The sequence below is a fragment of the Pelobates fuscus genome, chromosome 7, assembly GCF_036172605.1.
Source record: "Pelobates fuscus isolate aPelFus1 chromosome 7, aPelFus1.pri, whole genome shotgun sequence".
NCBI lineage: Eukaryota > Metazoa > Chordata > Amphibia > Anura > Pelobatidae > Pelobates > Pelobates fuscus.
In genome coordinates, this window is record NC_086323.1 from 129,617,522 (window position 1) to 129,644,242 (window position 26,721).

Genomic DNA, 26,721 nt, shown 5'->3' on the forward strand with positions numbered 1-26,721 from the left:
AGGGAACATGCCAGGCTGATAAGCTTTTCGGAAGAATGAACTTTCTGACGCCTAGTAAGCATATTACTGAGGGGATTATCGAATGCTAATCCCTCCATTTCTCTCACCTTGATCTACTGAATAAAAAGATTATAATCGCATGAACTCTCTAGCATAAGGATAATTATGAATAATAAGTATGTAATAGAGCAATTTATATCTGGCGTGATATCACATTTTTAAGGAATAAAACTTACATTGATTATCCACAACACTAAAACTGCTGACAGGTGAAGTGAATAACATTGATTATATTGTTACAATGAAACTTGTCAAGGGGTGAGCTATATTAGGCAGCAAGTGAGCAGTCAGATCTTGAATGTTATGTGTTGGAAGCAGGAAAAATGGGCAAGTGAAAATATCTGTATGAATTTAACAAGGGCTAAATAGTGATGGCCTTGTGGGGCTAGGCAACTGGGTTGCAGCATCTCCTAAATGGCAAATCTTGTGGTATATTCCCTGTATGCTGGGGTTAATACCTACAAAAAGTGGTGCAAGGAAGGATAACTGGTGTACCAGCATCAGGGCTTTGAGCACCCAAGGCTCATTGATGCACATGGGGAGTGAAGGCTATCCGGTCTGGTCTGATCACACAGAAGAGCTGCTATAGTTAAATTTGCTAATAAAAAACCTTAAGGCTGGCCATGACAGAAAGGTGTCTGAACACACAGTGCAGCACAGTTTGCTGCATATGGAGCTGCATAGCTACAGACCGGTCAGAGAGCTCATGATGACCTTTGTCAACCGCCGAAAGTGATTTCAATGGAGACTTGAGCGTCAGAACTGCACCATGGAGCAATGGAAGAAGATTGTCTGGTCTGATGAATCATGCATCTGTTAGATCAGAATGGTTTTGTGCGTTTGTGTTCCTTACTTTTTAGGCAGTATTATGATCTGGGCAATGTTTTGCTGGGAAACCTTAGGTCTTGGCATTCTTGTGGATGTTACTTTGACATGTACCACCTACCTAGAGATTGATGCAGCCCACATACACCCCTTCATGGCAATAGTTTGAAGAATATGATAAAGAATTTAAGGTTTTGCCTTGGCTTCCAAATTACCCAGATCTCAATCCGATTGAGCATCTGTATGATCTGCTGTAACCACAAATATTCATGGAGGCCCCACCTTGCGTATTGTAACACTTAAAGGGTCTGCTGCTAATGATTTTGTGGGATATTCCACAGGACATGTTCAAAGGTTTGTGGAGTCCATGCATCAATGCATCAGAACAGTTTTGGCAGAACAAGAAGTACCTACATATTAGGCAGGATTTTTTAATGTTGTGGCTGATCAGTGTAATTTTAACATTTTTTGGAAAATCCTTCATAAGAGCTGTTCCTGCCATGAAAGCTCAGTCTGCGTCGAGCTCTCACAGACTAAGATTAATTATTTTTATTAGATTACAATCACATATTTCTTTTAAGATGTTTTTTTGCAATCCAGTCCTTTTTTTATTTTAATATTTGCAAAGTGATTGTAAGACTTTAAGACACAGGAATTCCAAAATTATGGCCAAGGCAGTGAAAAAAAATCTCCGATTTAGCTTTTTCCAGTTTAGTAATTTTGCAATATTTCTCTCCTAGATTCACAGTTTAAGGAATACATGAGTAGGACATCTCTGATATAGCATCAAATAATAGTATAATTTATATTGCTTTTTTTGCATCTCTTAAAGGCAAGTCCAGTTTTACTGAAATAAAGGTTACAACTGCATCATCCATCTGTTCCAGCTCACCAATCTTGAGATGTACTAATTGGTTACGTTAGGTAATCTCTTGCAAAGCAGATTAAACATTTCAGAGTATTTCAATGGGATAAACCTGAAAAAAACGTGAATTCCTGAAGGAGATCTTGCCAGTTGCTTTAGCGTTTGGACCTGTGAGTATACACCATGTAGATATTTTTGTGGGGTACAGATAGGCTTAAACAGAAGCTTGCATCAATTTATTGAATACGTATTTTGTTTTTAAAGATAGTTTTGAACACAGCAGGGTACCTAATTGTTTTGTTTTGCAGTTTTTAAGTTGAAAATTCTTTAACAGGAACCAAAGTTACAATACAAAATAGGCCTGTGTGATCTAAAATGATCACATCTATTTCTGGATTTATATATTTTATATATATGTGTGTGTGTTTTATATTGTTCACTGTCTTGCGTGCCCAAGATGGCAGTGTCAGCTAGTTGGGTGTTAACTAGTCACTTTTTATCACTGCTACTACAGTGAGAGAGCCTTATTTTGTGCTAAAAGGACAAACCTAGAGCTCCTGTTAGTAATTCTATATATTAGTCTGTTGTTGTGGATAGCTGCTGAATGCCTCACACCAAAACATACATTGCTCCTGTATAATGATAAAATGACATGCATCTTAAATTGACAGGTTTTTTTTTTTTTTGCTATAGCTTCCATTAAAAAAGCAAAGTGATTTGAAAACATTAGTGTCTTTAAAAGATCTTAGAATATCTACATAGCAAAGTATCTAACCTAACCCCCTATTTAATATTTTTGGATATGCTTTTAAAAAATGCTTTAGTATTTTGAAAAATATTTTAATATTTTTATGTTTTTTTAAATATTGATGTATTTTCAGAGATTTTAATATTTCGAAAAAAATTATTTAAAAAGTTTATCTAAAATATTAAATCATTTATAAAGCATATCCAAAAAATTGAAACAAGACCCTCGTTTGGAATCCTCCTAAGTAGCCTGACCTGTAGTGATGAAAAAGTGCTAAATCCTAGACTTCAGCTCACCAAGCCCCCCCCCCCACCACCAGCAATGTTCTTCATGTGTTTTGACATTTTATTGTCACTGATATGGGACAATATTTTTTGGTTCTGCAGAAAAATGATTAGGAGGTTACTATAGATAAAGTAATAAGACAGGGTGAGGTTTGTGGGAATATAATTCAGAAAATACTGGTGTGCCTAGGTTAACCATCACTGCTATAGAGCATCAACGGATAACTGCGTCCCTCCAAATTATCTCATTTCTAGCTCAGCCTTGGTGCACAGCTTTTGAAAACAGGTTGGTTATTTATGTTTTTATTAGGAAAAAACACAGTATTTCAAAATCATTGCACTTCCTGATTGAAAATCTGCTTATCTGTTAATTAAAACCTATCCACATCCTCTTAAGTTTGTAAAGTAATATGTTGTTTTGTACAAATCAAGGATCTCTTGCAATAATAATTCTGGAGCAAAAATAATAACTCTGGAGCAAAAATACAAAATTGTGCCAGTCAGCATGAAGATTCCATTGGTTTCCATGCTCCATTTTTAGAATCATCCACCCAAATTGTTCATGTAAAAGCTGGGATGAGTTTTGGAGCTTTTTTTTCTAAGCAGAGTAGTCTCAATATTAAGAATACTGGATACAGAAACATATCATATCGGGATACAATTTTCGTCGATCACTCCTCTTTGTGATAAATAATGTGATTGGATTGACTACCTGAAACCGTTGTCCGTGTTCTGCAATTGTAACACTGAAATTACATTTCAAATTCCTGGACATTTTTAAGCGTGTCGAGCTTAGCATAGCAGTAGTGTTCCAGTAAACACCAATTAGACGTGGAAGTGTGAAAAGGTACAGTCAAAGAAGATAACAGATCTTCAAGCATTATTAACACCAAACTGTTTATGAAAATACATATATGTGATTAGCATGACATTTTCTTCGGAACACTCATAAAGGTTTATTGAGCATGTGTTTTACCAGAAAACGCACATTGAGTTTTCTCTTACCTTTAAGTATGTCATCATACAATTAATCATCCCATGGATTGCAAATACAAAACGACACAGAACAAATAGTATAAATATCACTATGGTGTTTTGATTGCAGATACTGACAGAAAGATCTTTTCAGAGGTTTCAAACTGACTCATGTTTTCTGGAAGGTTGTTCCATGGTTGTAATGCTCTGAAAAGAAAGAGCTGCTTGATCCATTTCTGTGTTGTACAGAGGAATGAGTTAAAGGACCACTCTAGGCACCCAGACCACTTCAGCTTAATGAGCTGGTCTGGGTGCCAGGTCCTTCTAGGGTTAACCCATTTTTTCATAAACATAGCAGTTTCAGAGAAACTGCTATGTTTATGAATGGGTTAAGCCTTCCCCCTATGTCCTCTAGTGGCTGTCTCATTGACAGCCGCTAGAGGCGCTTGCGTGCTTCTCACTGTGATTTTCACAGTGAGAGCACGCCAGCGTCCATAGGAAAGCATTGTGAATGCTTTCCTATGTGACCGGCTGAATGCGCGCGCAGCTCTTGCCGCGCGTGCACATTCAGCCGACGGGGAGGAGAAGAGGCGGATCGGAGGAGGAGAGCAGGAGGAGATCTCTCCGCCCAGCGCTGGAAAAAGGTAAGTTTTTACCCCTTTCCCCTTTCCAGAGCCGGGCGGGAGGGGGTCCCTGAGGGTGGGGGCACCCTCAGGGCACTCTAGTGCCAGGAAAACGAGTATGCTTTCCTGGCACTAGAGTGGTCCTTTAAGATGTGTTTCGCAGGGAGTATGGGAGCTTTCCATAGAACTGATAATGAACTAAGCAAGACAGACAAAGGATGGATACATACACATAAAACCATGAAGGTTGCACTCACATAAACATGCATACATTATAAGCGTGTTCATGGGGCCAAATTATAAAACATAGAGAATCCAGAACACTCACTTACTAAAAAACAACTTAAAAGCTCACAAATTATAATAATATGTAATATTATTTATTAGAGTACTTTTTTTTTTCTCGAAACTTCATCTACTGCAGCACCTCTATGTTTTTCTCCACCTGTTCTTCAAGGTTGGGCACTGGAAAAAGTAGCTGCCCTTTAAAGTGGCAGGTGATGTCAGGACACATGCCCAATTTAGAGTCACAGCCAGGGACTATATTCATCAAAGAATAGGACAAATTATCATATGTCTAATGGATATTGAAGGAAGCTTTGTTTTCTATTTGAGATGCTAACAGAGCTATCAACTAAAGTGTGAACTGTCAGGAATTAAAAAAAGTAAATTTCAAATTGCCAAACTGAAAATATAGTTTACATGGAGAATTTTCATTTTATGCTCTTTTGAGTAGTCTCCTAAATTAGAGTTATAGCTAAGTAGCGGGCATATACAAAGTCCTTGCTAAGAAGTGTGAGATTATGGCAGTACAGCACTTGAGCTAAAGAAAGCCATTCAACAATCAAGGTTACAAACTGTATCAAAGCTATGCTTTCAGGCTTTCATATGACACCAAACAAATAAATAAAAATGACCAAGTATACAGTATTTTTGGCTTTTGGCATATGTGGAGATATATTTCCCCTTGTCTGGAGATCCCACTCATTCTATTTCTAGAGGTTAAGGGGTTGTGGTGCTGTGATGTAGGGGTCAGACCAATAAAAAGAAGATAAAGGAGCACTACAATATAAAACACAATGTTATTTCTTAATTTCTTGCTGTAATGATTATCTTTACATATGATGTTTATCTTTACAAATGACACTGTGCTTACGTTTGTACTTACATGCTATATGAATACCTGACTCTTTAGCATAAATACACCCATAAAAATATATACAGTAAGCTGCGCTTAAAATATAATACACAAAAAGCAAAGATAATAAAAACTGCTAAAGTGGTAGAACAGTTAGAAAAATAAATAGAAAATCTAATAAGTAAAAATATGCCAGAATCTGTATACATATGAAACAGAGTCCATATATAATATCAGTGGAATGTCCAAATTCTATAAATAACTCTTTCTGTCCATAGATAGGTCACACATGAAGAGCAGTGGTGTCTCTAGGATTCATTTTTAGGGGGGGCACATGGTGGGCCCGGGACAAAAGTAGGGGGGCAGTTATAAAACATGTATGTGCGTGTGTGTGTATATATACACACTATCCCTTAATCCCTCTGCAAACTGTGTCACACCTTAGATGTAGCCGCACTGTCCATTCAGCTCGCTTCTACCCCATTGAAGAATCCATGTCTTTTTTGTCTCCCCTCCTCCCCCACCCTGCATGTCTCTTTTCCCCTCCCGTTCATGTCTTCACACACCCCACCTCTTCCATGTCATGGATGTCATTTGTATTGCATGCAGTATGTGTATTGAATACATTGTGTGTGTGTTTGTGTAGTGGATGCAGTGTTTGTGTAGTGTAATTAATGTTTGTGTGGTGGATGCAGTGTGTCTAGTGGATGCAGTGTCTGTGTAGTGGATGTAGTGTTGGATAAGTGCTGGTGTGTGAGCCGTTTAAATTAAATTGGGCTTAACCCCCCTGCCTGCCTCTTACCTGTGGGCTGGAAGGGGAGGGACAGTGTGTAGGAAGGTGACAGTATAGGGAAACAGTGTGTAGGAAGGTGACAGTATGGGGTGCAGTGTGAAGGAAGGTGACAGTGTGGGGGGGGGGCAGTGTGTTGGAAGGTGACAGTGTGGGGGCAGGGTGTAGGAAGGTGACAGTGTGGGGGGCAGGGTATGGGGATGACAGTGTGGACAGGCAGACTAACAGACAACATGCCCTCACTTATACACACTCACTGACAATCATTGTCTCACACACTGTTTAACACACATGTTCACTGACAGACACACATTAACATGAACACACTGTCAGAGACACATGCACTCACTGACATACACACACACACACACACACATTCACTGACAAACTCACTGACAGTCAAACACACATTCAATGATAAGCACACAGATGTCACTGACAGACACAGAGTCTCACTGAATTGACACACACATTCACTGACAGGCACAGATACACTCAATGACACACACACACACATTCACTGACAGACACACAAACACTAAATGACAAACACAGACTCTCACTTATGTGACACACTCACAGAGAGACACATACAAATTCACTGATAGACACACACATTCACTGACAGACATACACACATTCTCTCACACACTCACAAATTACTAATGTTATTATTTTAATTTGTCCACCCAACCTTCCTTACCTTTGGGAGAGCTGGAGTAAATCTGTGCCTATCGTCCAGTGGGGCTGCTGGGAGGCGGGCGGCTGTGAGCACATCAGAGGCAGCAAGGGAGCTGTAATCCTCCTGCTCTGCTCCCTCGCGAGCCATCTGCCATGATGTCATATTCTGGCTCCTTGCATTGGTAGACATCCTGCGAGAGAGCAGAGCAGAAGGATTACAACTCATTGAATAATGCTTTTTTGGAAGTGAATCTATAGGAGTCACTCTACTTTATGAAGTAATTTCCCACCATGGAATCAATAATAAAAAGTTAATCTTAGGTGGGAGCATCTGTGAAAACATATTACATATTTGGTAAACCATGAAATGTGGAGCATTGACAATGGCACATTTAAGGCTGTAAATGCGCAAGTGGGAAAACAGCTTTCGACATTTTTCTTTTTTGATTTTAAATATTTTTATGGGTATTCTCTCAAGGATGAAATGTTGTGAATTCAAAATGAATTTAAAATAGATTTCAAAAAGCAGTCCAAACTTTTCCAATTTAGCTGCTAATCTAAAATTCAATAAGATTTCACATTAAATTCAAGACAATTTACACTTTAGCATATATCTCAACTTCAGAGGTATGCAGATCGGAACGAGTAGGGGGTAGTAAGGAGAATGTTGCTAGGGACATTGCCTCATTGGTGAGGCTCATAATGAGCTGGCCCATCTGGAAAAGGGGCAGACCTGCCCACTGAAGGGTCATACCAGTCCGATGTTAAGCATGCCAAGCTGACCGACAAGCCCCTACCTACAGGACTATGCTAAAGAACTGCTTGCTTGGCACTAGTGCCCGTTCACAGCAGGAGTGCGTTATTGGATGTCCCACACCAAATCAGAAATGGTCAGGACAGGATCTAGAAATTAGTAATGTTGGGAGACCTGCTTTAATGAATACTCCTGCATGTGAAATACAGGTATGTGTCATTACAGCAGTCCTACTCCTACACATAGGAGAAGTAGTATTTAGCTAAAAATAAAATCCAAAGGTAGAAATTCATATTTCTTGAAAGGAAGTAATACTATTTATTCAAGCACTCTAGCGACATTATCCCTGTATACCTCAATCAGAGAAGTGTTATTTGATCCTAATAGTTGCTGTAAATGTGTCAGTGATTTTTGGCTATCAATAGCGCTATGAGAGATACACCAAAAACCTGTTAGTTGTGTTCAGTAGAGAGTCAATGTTTCAGGAAATATTTGCTTTAGCTCACCGTAACTATATACGGTTATTATTATTAATATATATCAGAAATATAGTTAAATTCTAGATAAGAAAATATTACTGTACTGTTTAAGTAAAAACTCAAACCTAAACTCAACAGAAACACATGAATCATTTGCTTACTATGATCTATATTTGATTGAATGTGTTCAGTAGTGTAGTATCTGTTCTTAAACAATTACCACTCTGGTTGTCATGTTCACCGTATTACTCTATTTCTTAATAATATCTCTGTTTCTATATTAAAATTACAATAATGACAAAATATGATATAATTATTTAAAAGTATTGTGTAAAAAGCTTGAAAAAAACATGCAAAGAGCAGAGGCGTCAGATAAGTTGTTGTTGGCTTACGACACTGAAGTAACGTCTTGCCAATAAACCACTCTGGGTTACAGTACAGGTTAAAATAAATACTTTAGATGGATTCTGGGAGATATGTAGACATGACAAGGGCTGACTGAGTAATGTTATGGCATAAAAAGGGTAAATTATGTTATCTGAGATTAAAGGGACACTATAGTCACCAGAACAACTATATAACAAACATATGATGTAGTGGTTCTGGACCCTGCAGGCATTTTAATTCCCCCCCCCCCCCCCTCGGGACACCTACAGTGGCCACTCCTCAGATGGCCACTAGAGGTGCTTCCTAGGGCAGTCCCACCTCCTTGCCCATCCCAACCAATCCAATGTTTTCATTCTGATGATGATTCAGATCGGGGGCTGGGCAAACATGGGGGGCCCAGTCAGCACTGGAAATAAAGTAAGTTTTATTACCATTGAGGGGGCAAGCCACCTAAATGTTGGTTTTAACACTATTGGGTCACGAATACATGTTTGTGTTCATGACCCTATAGTGTTCCTTCAACTATAACACAAAGGGGTAAAATATGAGAACTAAATATATTGCGTCAGGAGGATGAAATATAACAAGTCGATGAATACTGGTGAATAGTGGGGGCAAATCTGTCATTAAATGAAGAGTTGGGTGAAATGTGGAAATACCATATGTCAGTTTCCCTCGTAAAGTGGTTCCTGTTCCTACTGTAAGATAGCCTTGGACTAGTGATATAGCGATAGTAACACATTATAGTACAAGAAACTACTCCACAAGCTACAATTGGAAATACAATGTATCAATACTAGTAAACCTTTTAAGAACTATATACCAAAAAGAAGAAAGGAGGTTTAAAAAAAAAAAAGTACTTAACCCCTTAAGGACCAAACCTCTGGAATAAAAGGGAATCATGACATGTCACACATGTCATGTGTCCTTAAGGGGTTATACTTATCTACAGGGAGTGCAGAATTATTAGGCAAGTTGTATTTTTGAGGATTAATTTTATTATTGAACAACAACCATGTTCTCAATGAACCCAAAAAACTCATTAATATCAAAGCTGAATATTTTTGGAAGTAGTTTTTAGTTTGTTTTTAGTTTTAGCTATTTTAAGGGGATATCTGTGTGTGCAGGTGACTATTACTGTGCATAATTATTAGGCAACTTAACAAAAAACAAATATATACCCATTTCAATTATTTATTTTTACCAGTGAAACCAATATAACATTTCAACATTCACAAATATACATTTCTGACATTCAAAAACAAAACAAAAACAAATCAGTGACCAATATAGCCACCTTTCTTTGCAAGGACACTCAAAAGCCTGCCATCCATGGATTCTGTCAGTGTTTTGATCTGTTCACCATCAACATTGCGTGCAGAAGCAACCACAGCCTCCCAGACACTGTTCAGAGAGGTGTACTGTTTTCCCTCCTTGAAAATCTCACATTTAAAGATGGACCACAGGTTCTCAATGGGGTTCAGATCAGGTGAACAAGGAGGCCATGTCATTAGATTTTCTTCTTTTATACCCTTTCTTGCCAGCCACGCTGTGGAGTACTTGGACGCGTGTGATGGAGCATTGTCCTGCATGAAAATCATGTTTTTCTTGAAGGATGCAGACTTCTTCCTGTACCACTGCTTGAAGAAGGTGTCTTCCAGAAACTGGCAGTAGGACTGGGAGTTGAGCTTGACTCCATCCTCAACCCGAAAAGGCCCCACAAGCTCATCTTTGATGATACCAGCCCAAACCAGTACTCCACCTCCACCTTGCTGGCGTCTGAGTCGGACTGGAGCTCTCTGCCCTTTACCAATCCAGCCACGGGCCCATCCATCTGGCCCATCAAGACTCACTCTCATTTCATCAGTCCATAAAACCTTAGAAAAATCAGTCTTGAGATATTTCTTGGCCCAGTCTTGACGTTTCAGCTTGTGTCTTGTTCAGTGGTGGTCGTCTTTCAGCCTTTCTTACCTTGGCCATGTCTCTGAGTATTGCACACCTTGTGCTTTTGGGCACCCCAGTGATGTTGCAGCTCTGAAATATGGCCAAACTGGTGGCAAGTGGCATCTTGGCAGCTGCACGCTTGACTTTTCTCAGTTCATGGGCAGTTATTTTGCGCCTTGGTTTTTCCACACGCTTCTTGCAACCCTGTTGACTATTTTGAATGAAACGCTTGATTGTTCGATGATCACGCTTCAGAAGCTTTGCAATTTTAAGAGTGCTGCATCCCTCTGCAAGATATCTCACTATTTTTGACTTTTCTGAACCTGTCAAGTCCTTCTTTTGACCCATTTTGCCTAATAATTATGCACACCTGATATAGGGTGTTGATGTCATTAGACCACACCCCTTCTCATTACAGAGATGCACATCACCTAATATGCTTAATTAGTAGTAGGCTTTCGAGCCTATACAGCTTGGAGTAAGACAACATGCATAAAGAGGATGATGTGGTCAAAATACTCATTTGCCTAATAATTCTGCACTCCCTGTATTTTCTTTGCTTTTTTTTTCTTTTCTCCTTTTTTTCTGTGTGTCTGTGAGGTGCTCTGTGTGTGTGAAGGGTGTGAACGGTGTAGTGTGTGTGTGAAGGGTGCAGTGTGTGTGTGAGAAGTGCTGTATGTGTGTGAATGGTGCAATATGAACGGTGCAGTGTGTGTGTGAAGGGTGCTGTGTGTGTGTGAAGGGGCAGTGTGTGTGTGAGGGGGGCAGTGTGTGTGAAGGGTGCTGTGTGTGTGTGTGTGTGTGTGTGTGTGAAGGGGCTATGTGTGTGTGAGGGGGCAGTGTGTGTAAGGGGGCAGTGTGTGTGTGAGGGGGCAGTGTGTGTGTGTGAGGGGGCAGTGTGTGTGTGAGGAGGCAGTGTGTGTGTGAGGGGACTGTGTGTGTGTGTGTGAGGGGTGTAATGTTTGTGAGGGATGTAATGTGTGTGGGGGGCAGCGCGTGTGTGAGGGGGCAGTGCGTATGTGAGGGGGCAGTCTGTGTCAGGGGGCAGTCTGTATGTGTATGAGGGGGGTAGTGTGTGAGGGGTGTAGTGTGTGTGAAGGCTGCATAGGTGGGTGAAATGTGAAAAATCTATCCTAATGTCTCCCCTACTTCTTCTTACCTTTTGCCAGGAAGGGGGGAATGACTGTCTCTCCTGTCTTCCTGCAAGCACAGCACTGTATCGGAGCATTGCCATGGTAACACGCAACAACGCTCTAACCAGCCTGCTCGCGGGAGGAATACAGAGCCTCCCAGGCCCTTCCCTCCCTCTGCTGCAACTAAGTGCCAGCGGGCCGGTGAGGAAGATCTTTGATCTCCTCACCATCCCGAGAGGGCTTACAGCAAGGCTGGCTCTTCATTGCCGGCAGGGGAGATGAAAGCATCTCCCCTGCTAGCCTTGGTCCATGGCCATCGAGGCCCACTGGGCATTTTCTGCAGAACCCACCACCGCCCATCTGAAATCCCAAACTGCCTACTTGTGGGTGATAGGGACCAGGTTGACTACTCCTGATATTGATAGTTAACACGCACTGTAACATGCCTGCATTTAAACAATACATGACCCTTCTGATGTGGAGCTCCTATATTCCCAATATCAGCACATTCTGTCATACCAGAAGGGCTGACAAGCATTCACCTATTAGAGTTGTTGGTAAAAAGTCCTATAATTGGTAACTGATACCTAAAACACCAGAGGCTGTGGATTATGATGAAGTTTGCAATATGCCATCTTCTTCACTTCCAACTCCTTGTACACATTTATATTCACCTCTCTTAGTGAAAGAGTTAATAGTTGTGAAGCTATAGGTTATCCACACTTGACCCAGGATTAAGACAACCTTTCAGGCCATAGCAGATCTCCTTATCTACGTGTAGAATTATCCTCCCCTATTATGCACTGGACAATAAATCAACCGTGACAACCACAAATGGTATTAGGTTTAAAATTATCCTGTAAATTCCAAAGCCCTTTTGACCCTGACTAAAAAGTCCATTGTACTAATGGCCTGTAATAGGAGAAAAAATGTAATTATTGAGAGAGGGAATTAACTCACACCTATTTCTGAGTATTTTTTATGTTAGGAAAAGGTTCCATCTTTGGTTTCAAAACCATATGTTTAAGTCTTTATGGGTTTTGAACATCAGTTTGCTCATCAAGAGTGCATGGTTTGCATAGTTGGGAAATATATAATTTTACCATGCATTGGTTTTGCCTTTAGGAGTGTAGATTAGATTTTTAAATGTTCTACTACCTATTGAAGTGGATTCCCAGCTACTTTGTGGATCAGATTACTTCCATCTGCAACATTCCTGAAACCCTATTATTATTATTATTATTATTATTGGTATTTATATAGCGCCAACTTATTCCACAGCGCTTTACAATATTATTATTAAACCAAATGTTAAATTGTACCATTTTATATTTCTTTATTTTTTTTTTTACCTTTATTTATATTCACCTTATTTTAATATTTTTTAGTTTATACATCAGTCCTTTGCTGTAAATAGTGGGAAACTGGTACATAGAAAATGTATGTGACAAATTATTTTTTACGAGAATTATAGAAAAGATTATTAGCAATGAATGTAACAATAAGCAGACGTGGCTTAATTCATTGCTAGAACATATTAAGATGAGAAACTTCAAAATGTTACTTTTCAAACTTTTTTTTACTTGTAATGACTCAGTGACACCATGTGGTAAATAGAAATATTGCAATTAGTCAAAATTTGTACGTTTTCCCCCCCACAAATATTTATTTTTAGTGATGAAAATAATATTAGTCATTTTGTTACTATATATTTCTCATTGTGGTACTCAGTGAAGTACGTAAGTAAGCTCCAGCACCCCTTCTTAATGATAAAAAAGATCCCTTTTTATAAATCCAACACATATGGCATATTTTGTTCTGGATGAAACATTGGCAGATGATTTGGATGCAATAAAACATGACCGCAAATACAAAAAGATACGTCCTGCGCTCGCTCCCATAACTCCTGGGCGGCAGCAACGACCACAGTATACATCAGCCCCAATATATAGTAAAAAACCCCAAAAAAAGAAAGTTACCTGCGCTCTCTCCTTAATCCCTATGTATATTTAGACAAATGGAGGTCATTTAGTTACTCCAATGGCCATTGGAGGAAATGCCCGCCTGCCAACGTCAAGGCAGACCCCCCTAAGCGGGTCCTACACTGACCCTTCACCTTGCTTCCTTGAGCTTCTGGCAAAGATATCTCCACTGAGACAGAGAGGGGTATTTTTTATAAACACCCCTATATACTTATTAACCCTTAATAGGGAACACATGGGATGGGCGGCAGCATTGTAACAAAGCTGTGTGATAAAAAAGTGAATACAAATACAAAAAGATAAGTCCTGCGCTCACTCCCATCACTCCTGGCGGCAGCAACGACCACAGTACACATCAGGGTCTGTTTTTTGTTTTTTGTATAGTTACCCCATGGTTGATGTTCTTGTTTCTGATGGCTCTTATGTGTTCTTCAATTTTATCTTTTAGTTTTATACATGTACGGCCCATATACCACTTTCCACAGGGGAATTCCAAAACATATACCACATAGGTTGTATTACAGTTAATGAACTATTACTCATATTGTTGTGATTGGATGGACTTCACAGACTAGCTTGCATGCACCTTATGATTCTGTTTAGGACCTCTGAATATTTTGTTTTATTCTAGTGTTGGGTTTTCTGGCTTAGCTGATCCAGATATAGTATGGTTTTCATTAAAATCACTCTGCAACAGGTAGCACACAGACAATTCATAGGGTCTGGACAATAGGAGATTAAAGGTCCACGCACCAACCACTTACAAGCACCTTTCACATGCATTTCCTTGGGTTATAGACTTTATTTCTCCACTTTATTTTGAAAACCACATTAAAATAAAGTTACCTCTGTGTGTATCTATCCATCAATCCATATATATATACATATATACACACACACACACACAATCCACACAACTTCACATCTCCACTGACAGGTGGATGTGTCTGGTTGATGCCCCTCTGAGCAGCCCATAAACAGTGCCTTGCTAATGAGCTCTCTCATAGGGAAAATGTTTGTTTAGGGCAGTGCAAGTGAATTTAATGACAATCTTGATCTGCATTTTGTGTTACGTTTCTACGGTGTCCCCCTGAGTGAAATATTGGTGGACTAAAGAGACATATGGTTGGGATAGAGTGTTTTGTGTGTATGAGGAGTATGTCACTGGTTGTGTATGCATTTGGAGGCTGCTTGAGAGCTTGCATGTGGGGTTACATGCTTGTGGGGTTACGTGTTTAGAGTAGACTACCTTTGATCTTGTGTATGAGTGATTGTAGTGTTTTGTTGCGAGATAGGGACTGTAATGTGCATGTGTGTGGGAAACATAGCGGATATAGCATGTAGGAAGGATGGTGAATATGGGCTGCGGTTTGTGGTGGGGATAGGGGCTTTAGTGAAGTGTGTGGGGAGAAGGACTGTATTGTATGTGTGTGGGGTAGGGGTTGTAGTAGTATGTAGTATGTATGAGTGATAGGGCTAAAATATGCGGTGTCATAGATGCTGAGGTATAAAGGGAATGGGTCTTGTTGTATATGGTGATAGATGCTTTAATGTGTTGGGGATAGGGGCTGTAGGGTCTGGAGGATTGAGACTATAGTGTGTGGGGTATGAGGGATTTGCAGTGTGTGGGGCTGATATTGTGCGGGCATGGTAGGAGCTGTAGTATGTGGAGGAGATGGGGATGTAGTATATGGGGGATGGACATGTAATGTGGGATTGGGGCTGTAGCAGAGCCAAATTTCCCATAACATTCAACAACTGTACACACTTTCACAACACAACACTAAATCTCCCCCACACATATACAACATTCAGCCACCACACACAACACTAACAGAAAAGTGTCCAGGGCTCTAGGAGGGGGCTCACATCGTGCATTCTACCAGGGGCCTGGGCAATTGGATCCAGCTCTGGGCTGTAATATGTGGGGGCATAGGGCTGTAGTGTGTGGGGGCTTGTTGTGATTAATTGTGGGACAAAATATTAAAAGTAATATTTTATGAAAATTAAGAAAAATTGGCATACATCAATAGTAAGCCTTTAGAGTGGGGAATAAGGGCTATTGTGTGGAAAGATTGGTGATGTGGTATGTTTGGGGGTATTGAATACAGTGTGTGGGTGGGGAGGTATAGAAAAAAAATCACTTTGAAACAATAACAACAAATACATATATATTCCTCTTCTTGGTGGCTGACTTGTGCCTGGGAGGAGAAAACCCAAACTTCTTCTGCATCATGTACAAGCGACAATGCTCTGATACAGTGAAAGAAGCTTAGAACGTGGTCTGCTCCCGTGTGAGGTGCAGACCAGGTTCGCTGTTTTCATTAGGCTGGCGGGCCAATAAGGGAGATCTGTGATATACTCACTGAATGTGGAGCTCCATTTCTAGGCTGGCACTCAAGTATTGATGCCCCTGCTGGAGCTGCCTGGCATGATACTTCATTTCGATCACTGTGCATGCCTCTGCGCCCTGTCCTTCTTTTGGGCCCTAAGCCTATGACCGAGGTCCCAACCTCTTTAAAAATTATTTTTATGCAAAAGAAATGTATGCAACAATATTTGGGGGGGAGCTGACTCTTAGATATTGTAAATCTTTTTAAAATACAACCCAATGCATGTTCATTGCCAAAATATGTTGCCCACTAATTCAAACTTCCTAGTAATTTTTGAATCAAAAAGTTTACAACTGATTTAAAACAAGAGGTGCATATATAGTACATAACCTTGGGATAAAGATAAAGGTTCTACAACATATGTTCAGAAATACCTAGATAATAAATGTATGATATTATAGATTTTTATTTTACTGCTGAATGCATTGTCCCAAATATCACAAAATGTAAACATTCTACAGCTCATGACATGAGACCTCTCTCACCTTTTCCTATAATTGGCGGCTTGAAAGTTGTCTTAAGTTGTCTTAAAAAAAAAAGAAAAGATACATATGATCACTATAGGCTGTGTCAAACCCAGATATTCACTAAACCGGGCATCTCAAACTCTGCCCCACCCCCCCTCCCACGTACAGATGTTGATGAACTACAAATCCCACTATTCTCTCGCCATCTTTAACGTTTAAATAATTCTTAGAACTGTAGGCCAGCAACATCTGGGGGGGACAGAGTTTGGGATCCCTGCACTAAAGTGTGAATTGTCTTGAATGTAAATTGAATTTTAAAATTTAGGCTAAGATGGCTGAATTGGAAAGGTTATCTTATTTAGCGGTGTTTTCTCTTTGGCTATTTTAACCTAAAAAGCTAAAGTTAGAATTGAATTTACTTTGAATTGATAATAATGTATTTGTTTATTTATTACTGCCATTTATAAAGCACCAACATATTCTGCAGCCCTGTACAATTAGAAGAGAACATACAATATACACAGACAAATACAAAAGATAAAGAAGGTAAATTCACATTGTGTTTTTTTATTTGATTTCTTAAAATACAATTATTCACCAAACAGATTGTGTTTAAATATGACATGGCAGTTTGGAACAAGTACAAATGATCAAAACGAAACATTCCTATTTTTGTTCCATACTTACTCAGAGTAGCCTTTTCAGTTTATTGACGGTCAATATCTTTTTTCTTAGCCTGTTTCTGTATTTCAATTGGAGGCTTATTTAGAGCCTTAAAATTGAATATACAAAACCAAAAACAAACCTTTTGACCCATTTATGGTAAAGGACATTCCAACTCATCAGTCATTTCTGGATTAAATACAAACAAAACTGTAACAGCAGTGTAGTGGTATATGGAACAAAGTACACATTTGCTTAATCTAGCAAGCAAATAGATTGTGTGACAAAGGCTGATGTCATTTATCTAATAGAGAGCTGCAGCAGATGGATCCATGCCACAAATCCATCTCACTAAGTCTTAACCTAGTAATCTATATAAACATTTATGTGTTTTGTTATTACAGATTACACTATCCATCATTTGGTACTTGTGAAAGTCCCCAGACTGGCTTAGGGTGAAATCCAATGGTTACCTACTTCTTTGTTTCGTTGTTAGTTAACTACTTATAATCAGTACGATATCCTGCAATCCTTGAACGGTATTCATACTCCAGGTTCTCACAGTCTTTTTAACCTCCCCTCATATTTAGGCTGCTCTTACAATGAGTAACTGGGTTAAGCGGCATTCTCAGAACCATTCTCAAAAAGGTGAAATAACTTCCACAAACAATAAAGGGGGTATTCAATAAACCATACCTCCCATCTGTCCCTATTTAGTTGGGGGAGTCTCTGCCATAATCCATTTCTCCCTCTTTTCTCTTAGCTCCATATTGTTGAGATGTCAGAGTGTGTAACAAAGCTTCACGGCAATAATACTCCCAGTAATGTATCTTTAAACTACAATAAATGTGTTTCAAAATAATATTTTGTAAATAAGATACACTGGTTTTGTTCCAAGTTATATTGTAGATGCATACATTATTAGTAAGTTACCTAAAATTTCTTTGAACAGTTGTGCTTCATGCCAAAAACCTCACTCACCCCCCTAAAATTAAAGTGCCCCTCTTTGGCCATTTCAAATGCTGGAATGTATGCTTAACCCCAAACTGTAGTAAACCGAAAAAATAAATTTAAAATTTAGATTAAAAACAGCCAAACTGTAAATACAGTGGAATTTGAAGAATTTTACAGATCAGCACTTTTTGCTAAATTTTTAAATTTGGCTTTCAATTCACTAAAATGTGAAATATAGTGACTTAAACTCCATCAGTTTTCCATCAGTCTGAACTCTATAAAAGGCCTGCCTCTTTGTATATGCAATCAAACCGTACCTGAAATATCTGCTAATGTTTATTTAAAATAATATTTTAAACAATCGCTAGGACATACTTAAAGAAATACTATAGTGTCAGGAATACAAACATGTATTCCTAAAACTATAGTGCCTGTGTGGCTGTCTAGGTTTCCGTTCTTCCATAGATCACTCTGAAAAGGTGAGTTTCCATGCCACGCTGGTCTCACCGTGGCTGGCTTTGCCTGGTCCAGCCTCCATGGCTGAGATTATTTTGATAATCTCTGCCAATCCAATGCTTTCCTGTAAGAAAGCATTGGGCGGCTATTGTGCATGCTCCTTCCTTTTAGACATTGTCATGGTGTTATAAATCTGTATGTGCAGTTTTTCTGCTTGATTCATTGCATATACGGAGTAATAGTTACACCCCCAACACACACGACTTAGCCCAGAACTCTGTGAGAAAGGTTCAATCAAATGCATTTGATTGGACCATGATAAAGGAAGGCGTAACATATTCTAGGTACGTTTATTGCTCAATCCAATGCTTTCTCATAGAAAAGCATGGAAAGGCTATGGCGTATACGCGGCAAAACGCAGCGATGCACCAATCAGAATCTCCTCATAGATATGCATTGAACCTTCAGCACTTCCATGCACTTCCATGCACTTCCATGCGTGGAGACGCCGAACATCAGTGCTGCACATCGTGCTGTACTGACCCAAGGAGCACATATAGTGACCATTTGAATCACTGCCTCTAGCGGTGTCAACAGAACAATTACATTAAGCTTTAGTTGGTTTGGTGATTATAGTGTCCCTATAAAAACTGTGGTGTAACCATGGTTACAGACCAGGGTTTTAAAGACTTAAATCATGCCACTCCATCCTAAGATGATGTCATCATGTTGGTCTTGTGGTCACAAAGCAAACCTCAAGTGAAATCAATGGCGAAGTGACCCAAAGAACATGTATTAAATGTGGCCTCCTTTTTGGTAAGCATCACTGGAGTATTTATAGTCTTTTGCTTTAACAATGTAAGAGGTGATTCTTTCAGAATAATAGCTTATTGGGAGCAACTATATAACTTGCTTTGCCAATAGCTCCTTCATGAACCAAACTCCTTAGTGACCAACACAGCCTTATGCAAGATTAGTTATGAAACTCTGAATTGCAGCAAATTAAAATTTAAATGGCATAACTAGAGCAAAAAAAACAAAAACAAATTATTTACTAAACTGGGAATTTCGTAAAACTGAAAATGTAAATTTTCGGCAAAAATAGCAAAGCTGGATACATTTTCAAAAGTACCCGTTTTTTGTTGTTGACTATTTTGGCGGGTAGTTTGAAATTCCCTTGTCAATGCTCCACAATTTCGAATTTTAGTGAATGACCCTCCCATGATTTCAAAATAGAAATGATTTTGGTTTTCTAAATAAAACAAAATGAGAGATTTTGTTTGTGTTTTAATTTAATTTTGAACTCTTGGAGTGCAAATGTGTGAGATACAGGCCTACACAACTGGCAGATACATAATAACCTTGCTTTGAACAAATACCTTGCATGTAAGTAGGTTAAATATTAATAGCGATATAAGGCTTTAACACTGAATTGTACAGCATAAAGAATTTTTGAGTTAAAACATAGCAAATGCCGTAAGAGAGAAATATGTATTTCTTAGCCATTAAGGGAACAGCACGCACAAAACTTACAGCGTTGAATCTTACAAGGCTATGTAAAAACACATCTCTCAGTCACACCACATGGTCATACCAAGGTCATAGTAAATCACACCACTCAAAGTACTGTAATATTGGTGGGTCTTTCACAAATCTTAAAGGGGGAACTATCACAAGATTTTAACTCTCTCCTGGACGTCTCCATCTTGGGAGTCTCCATCTTGGGTCCCTATTAGGCATCATGACAAATGTTGCTTTTTCCTACCAGTGAAAATAGTTAGTAGAATGGAAGAAACAAAAACTATGTTTCCATTGTGTGCCCTGTCTCTGCCTGGACTGAACTGGAGTGTGATGTCCCTAGCTAAATCTTTAATATACATACAATATACAGAATATTGCATTCAAAATGTGGACCCACGTTACAGGTGATTGCAGTGTTTTATTCAATAATGGACTGGACAAGCAGGCTAAAAGGAATGTGGTCTGGATTTCGAACACACACAGGAAAAAAAGAGGATTAAGGGGCACACTCTGCATATGCATTTCATAATAGTGGTGCTCCTGTAAATTCCAAAATATATATATTTTTTTTGTCTTGAAACTAAGTGGATGCTAAATTGCTTAACTTACAGTACTATTTATTGTATTTTTCCCTTAGGTATCTTGGTTTAATTGACACAATTGAACTTTGCAATGAATTCCAGCTCACCTGCTTCCAGTGCTCTGGCTCCTATTAATAACCAAGGGGGTCCCACTACACCCCGTAAGGGGCCACCTAAATTCAAGCAGAGACAAACGCGTCAATTTAAAAGCAAGCCCCCCAAAAAGGGGGTAAAAGGGTAAGCAAACTTCAAGCCAATTTATTTGTTGAATATTTTAAAGTCTAATTGCCACTTCATTAGTATGTGGATAGAAACTCCCAAGAAGAGCATCCATGTTTAGATGGAATTTGCAGATATTCAGAATAATAATAATAATCAGTTTGCATTTCAACTGTTGGTGTTTGCATAGGGCCATTCAGGGCCGGTGAAAGGATTTTTGGCACTTACCTTCCTCCAGCCCCTTTGTGTGTCTCTTACTTCCACCGGCACCTATGTGTGTCTCTTATCCCCATTCCCCAGCTCCTCAGTGTGTATTTTACACCCAACCCTTTTGTCTGTCAATATTTAGACTTCCCTAGCCTCTACATGTGTCTTTTACCCCTTGTCTAGCCCCTTTGTGTGCATTTTCTCTCAGCCCCTTTTATATGTCTCTTTTCCTCTTCCTGTTTCTCTTCCCTCCCAGCACCTTGTTTATTTCTACCTCCCAGTGTGTCTTTCTTACCCAGACCCTCTGTGTGTCTCCCCCACCCCCAGCTCTACTGTGTGTATCTATGTGTCCCGCAAAGCCTCTTTTGTGCCGCCCTGTCTCTTTGTGGTCTCTTCCCCCTTTCTGTGCCTGCTTACTTCCATTTTGTAGTGTGGCAGTACGGACCACACTAGAGGATCTTCTGTATCCTATTCCCAGTCTGGCAGAAAGATGTTTATTGCTTACAGTAAGGGGTGTCCTGTGCAGGGCATAAAGCATTGTCTAAAAGTGATCTGCTGATCCTGAATTGCCTGGCTTAGTTTAGGAGAGCTTGCGGAAGTTCTTACCTTCTGGAAATGGTAATGGAGGCTGGGTGTGGTTGTAAGCTGGGTTAATATTTATAAGATCCTGTAATTGTCCAATATCAGGTTCTGAAATACGTTTCATTTTATGGATTAATGGTATGGTTATTCCTAGTGACTGTTGTCTAATTTTTATTTTTAGTTTTGGAGATGATATTCCGGGAATGGAAGGACTAGGAACAGGTGAGATAATGGTTAATGTTTAATAACTGTAGTTCATTATTAGTGTTTTTAAGCAAAAATTGCTTGTTCATCCCTTGCTTCAGTTGTTTTAAAATTTGGTCACATGGCAATTTGGAGTTACAAAATTCAGACAAATTGTTGATTAACCAAAATTCAGACAAATCACAATTAGTTTGACACCAAAAGTCTAGTGTCTATGTATGTACTTCTGTGTGTGGATCCATGTACATATATGACTGTGTATGTGATTGTGCCTACAGGTATATGTGACTGCATGTGTGATTGTCTAACTAAGTATGTTTGTTAGTGTGTGTATGCATATAACTGTGTATGCGCGATTGCATAGCTATGTCTGTGTATGTATGAATGGTTCTGCTGCTAGTTGAATGGCTAGTTATGTATGTACATATTTGTGAGTGTCTTAAAGTACTGTATATGGGAAAAAGGGTGACTGGCTTTGACTGGCCAAAAACCTAAATACACCTCTGGAGAAACGATACATGTTTTGTAAATTTAAGATTGTATATTATGGAAATTCTTACAAAATACTGTTTCAAAATGCAAAACAAAAATGAGTTCTCTTCCTGATCTTCTGTAATGCATGGTTTTGCAAAAAAACATCCTGTTGTTTCAATAGTACATTGCGACAAGGTCTAACAATAAAAAAACAAGGGCTTTATCCACAAAACCATAATGTTTTTCACAGCATATGTGCAAATTTTGTACCAAAACAGCAAAGATGGAAAAGCACTGGGTTAGAAATATTCTACCAATTCAGCTTGCCCTAAAATTACAATATCCTTGTCCATTCCAGGTTTACTGAATAAATCTCATTGCAACAGTCAGCAAAGCGGCAAAAAAGTCAAAATATATGCCTTTAGTTATCCGTAGTAGTCCATTAGTTTACATTAATGCTGGAGAGATATTTGTTCTATTTTAGATTTAGCTCCCCTTTTTAGCATAGCAACTTTCTTATTGAAGTAGTTTTAGTGCCCAGAGTTCACTTGCAGTGTCTCGCTATTGGGTGTTATAACGTTCTCATTCAATTTAACACTGAATGATGGTCCTTGGGCCTGTGGTTCCTTTCCCCACTAGAAGGTATAACCAAGATGAAGTGTAACTCCGCATTATCCATACCAACAAGCTATACCAGAAATTAATATACTGGGATCGCCCATCTGACACTCTCAGACTATCACTGCTGTATATTGGGCTAATGCAGAAGCATCGCCTAAACAGCCCAAGCAGCCTAGCCCTGAAAATCTGATGCTTCTCTATGAGAAGCACTAACCTCTGCTTTGAATGATAGTCAATCAGACAGCCAGGACGCATTACTAAGAATATTTATAAAAATGCCAACTTCACGTGAAATCTAAACTTTTACAACATAAGCTTAAGGGGTTCTACAATTAACCCCTAAAGTGCTTCACAGGAAAGGAATGTACCTATAACCAAAAATGCAAACAATCCTACATCTTATCTTGTGTTTTAGATATACAATCTACATACATGTATATATTTACTGCTTCTGTGTAATTCTAGTGAAAAACTAGCTCGCTGAATTGAATTTTTAATAAATTATTATATGTTCGCTATTGCTTTGAGATAGTATTTATCTGTTTATCGTTATGACACAATTTACTAAAACCCAAGGTATGATTAAGTTTCCCTGAATAAGCTAATTGTTATATGAAAATCAAACAAGTTACAAACCATATCTCGAACTTTGCTGCAAATGTCCTAGAATGCATTGAAAGCAGAAACATCCATGACCCTTTCCACGCTGAATGTATAGAGAGCTGCATTGATCATTTGAAGTCAATTCTACACAACCAATTTTTTGATTTGTTTGCCCTTTAGCTGAAAAATAGTTCTTTGTAACCTGGTAAACAATGGATCTACTTTTGAGTTTTGTCTGAACTGAATAAGTCAGGCCTGAATTGCTTTACATTATATTTCGGTAACTCAGTAGCACTAATTGTGTTTTATAGTGAATATAACATTGCATGAAAAATGATAATCTACACCCCTCCCCTACTAAACTATATCAATTACCAAGTAGTAACTACATACAATTAATTTATCAATACAAATATACAGAGCAAAGAAACTGTGAATTGTGCTGAAATGCCAAGGGAATTGAAGCTATCTACAATGTGTTTCACCAACTAATTCTTTATTAATATTATATTTGTATTACGTATGGAAGATATTCTAAATAGAACCTATACGACTGTGACACGGTCACTTATATCTCACAGCACCCCACATGCAATGTTTCATTTTACATACCATACAACCCATTGCTTGTATTTTACTAAAATACCTATTTCATTCTGGTTTTAATTCACAGACATCACTGTGATCTGTCCATGGGAGGCGTTTAATCACCTGGAGCTGCATGAACTTGCCCAGTTTGGGATCATCTAAAGGCAGAATCGATGACTACCATTCTTCTACAGTCATACTATATGTCTAATGTCAATTAGTGTATCTCTGTGTTCTACTGGCAACAATGAACCCAGTATTATATTGATGATAAATACTAGTAAACTTATGCATTGTCTATCTGGGTTAAACAGCCCCCATGAATCTCTTATTGGGGCATTACTTGTGAGCGACAGGGGTATGTGCCTCCTCCACTGCTGTGGCCTATGAGTCCAGTAATGCTTACAAATTCTCTAAGGGGTCATCTAAGTAGAACTTCACAGCAGATGGATGTTCAGGTACCGAGCCCTGGATAGAATGTTTTAATGGGAATTGGAATGGCATTAATAGAGGAATTGTCACATTTATATTGGCTCCTTTTTATTTTTAAAAATAAGGAACAGCAACAAACAAAAATGTGACACTTCCTCTTTAAATGTAAAAAAAATTGGTGGAAGTGCACTCAACCCTTTGTCCAGGGATCCAGGGTGCTTTCACTGGATACGTCCCAGTACCAGAATGGACCAAATATAACTTGTAAAATGTAGAAAATGAATCCAGGCACTCCAATGAATTCCAAGAAATAGGCAATTTATTAGAACCAGCAGCTACACAGCAACGTTTCAACCCCTCAGGGTCTTTTTCAAGCTTGAAAAAGACCCTGAGGGGTTGAAACGTCGCTGTGTAGCTGCTGGTTCTAATAAATTGCCTATTTCTTGGAATTCATTGGAGTGCCTGGATTCATTTTCTACTTCCTCTTTAAAGACAGTTCTCTGTTGTGTCACTGGCAAAATAATATCACCACCTAGAACATTTTAAAAATGTAGTACTGTAAATTACTTATTTATATAGTAGATGGAATAGATGTTTTTATGATTTGTGTAAAGGGTACCTGCCTACGTCACGTGCTACCTCTAGAGTCTAAGGATATAGATATTGATCACTTTTAAGCCTATGTTTTACAGTACAGATAAATGGATTTAAAATAAGTGTAATTTTTTTCTTAATAAAGCTTTAGAATGTAAAATAGTTACTGGTAAATGGGATAATATTGGTATTCTGTTAATATACAGTAGGCGAAGTTGGAGTCTAAACTCCTTCCTTTGTCGCTTCTTTTCTGGAGATCACGTTATTTGGTTATATAAGTTTAGAAAACTCAAAACAGTGTGTTAAAGCTATAGCAAATGTGTTTACAGTAAACATTAGTTTGTCTAAAGATCTAAAGTTTTATTTAAAATGAGCAGTTATGGTCAAAGTTCTAAAACTAGAGCAATCACGTTGGAAACCTCTAGACTGTTATTGCTGATTGGTCTGGATTAAGAACTTTTCCCCAGAATATTTATGTATTTGTTATACATAACCCACTTTCGGTTTATTCTAACTGAATATTTGGACGTACATAAAACGTAACAAACTGGCTGTACTTATTAAATGTGGAGGATTGACAGGGGAAATGCAAAGTTTAGACCAAAATATTAAAGCTGAAAATAGCATTAGAATGATTCTAGTTCAGCTACCTAGACAATGAATTATAATTCACTTGTAAATCCCCCATAATTTATATTTATATATTTTTTTTATAACAAAACTGCAAATTGTGGTGATTTGAAAAACAAATTGCAAAATGTATGCAAAAAATACTGCTTTAGAAAATATTTTGAACTCATATATTAAGAGCATATTTATTTTAGCCTTAATTTAGCAATTTATTTTTCAATTCATTGCAATGACTTCTCCGGTAAATACAGTGTTTTGTAAATGAATCTCATAGAGTGTATGGTTAAAGTGTTAAAAGGACACAATGTGCAGGAAGTGTCTCAGTGTCCAATGCATTAGATAGGTAATGCATTAAAAATGTGCTGAAAAAAGAACAATACTCACCTTTAACCCCTTAAGGACCAAACTTCTGAAATAAAAAGGAAATCATGACATGTCACACATGTCATTTGTCCTTAAGGGGTTAAAGTGACTGTGCACTGGCAAATGCAACAGCAGTGGGACCCCTCTGAGACCAGGAAGAGGCTTCACCAATCAAAAGCCTCTCATTCTGAAAATACAGGTCTATGATGTTTTTTTTCTTATCTAATTAGCCGGCGCCAGCCGGGGTTTAAAGAATTAGTACATAAGTCCCCACATTGCACAGTGTTCCGAGTGCAATGATGTCCCAGAGCAGGAGAGAAGGGGGAGAGATGTGTACAGATTGTAAGTATCTTAGACAGCAAAGGAGGAAGTAAAAGTCTGTCTGTGATGTCACTGGTCTAGGAGGTGGTGTTATAACTGAAGGGAGACATTGTACTATCTTCATCATAGTGTTTGAAATTATGCCAAGCTGCTATGGTGCTTACAGTGACCCTTGAACTC

General features: G+C 38.6%; 2 protein-coding genes across 2 annotated transcripts in view; one reads left to right on the forward strand and one right to left on the reverse strand.

Moving 5' to 3' along the window:
- ARHGDIB (Rho GDP dissociation inhibitor beta) overlaps positions 1–26,721 on the reverse strand; it is a 190,458-nt gene that overhangs the window by 56,261 nt on the left and 107,476 nt on the right. The window lies entirely within an intron of this gene.
- Positions 1,866–25,387, forward strand: PDE6H (phosphodiesterase 6H). The gene is made up of 5 exons (XM_063427496.1): positions 1,866–1,920; positions 20,760–20,940; positions 21,893–21,933; positions 24,287–24,798; positions 25,126–25,387. Exons 2-4 carry the CDS (start codon positions 20,795–20,797, stop codon positions 24,361–24,363), a joined length of 264 nt encoding a protein of 87 aa, XP_063283566.1. The 5' UTR covers positions 1,866–1,920; positions 20,760–20,794; the 3' UTR covers positions 24,364–24,798; positions 25,126–25,387.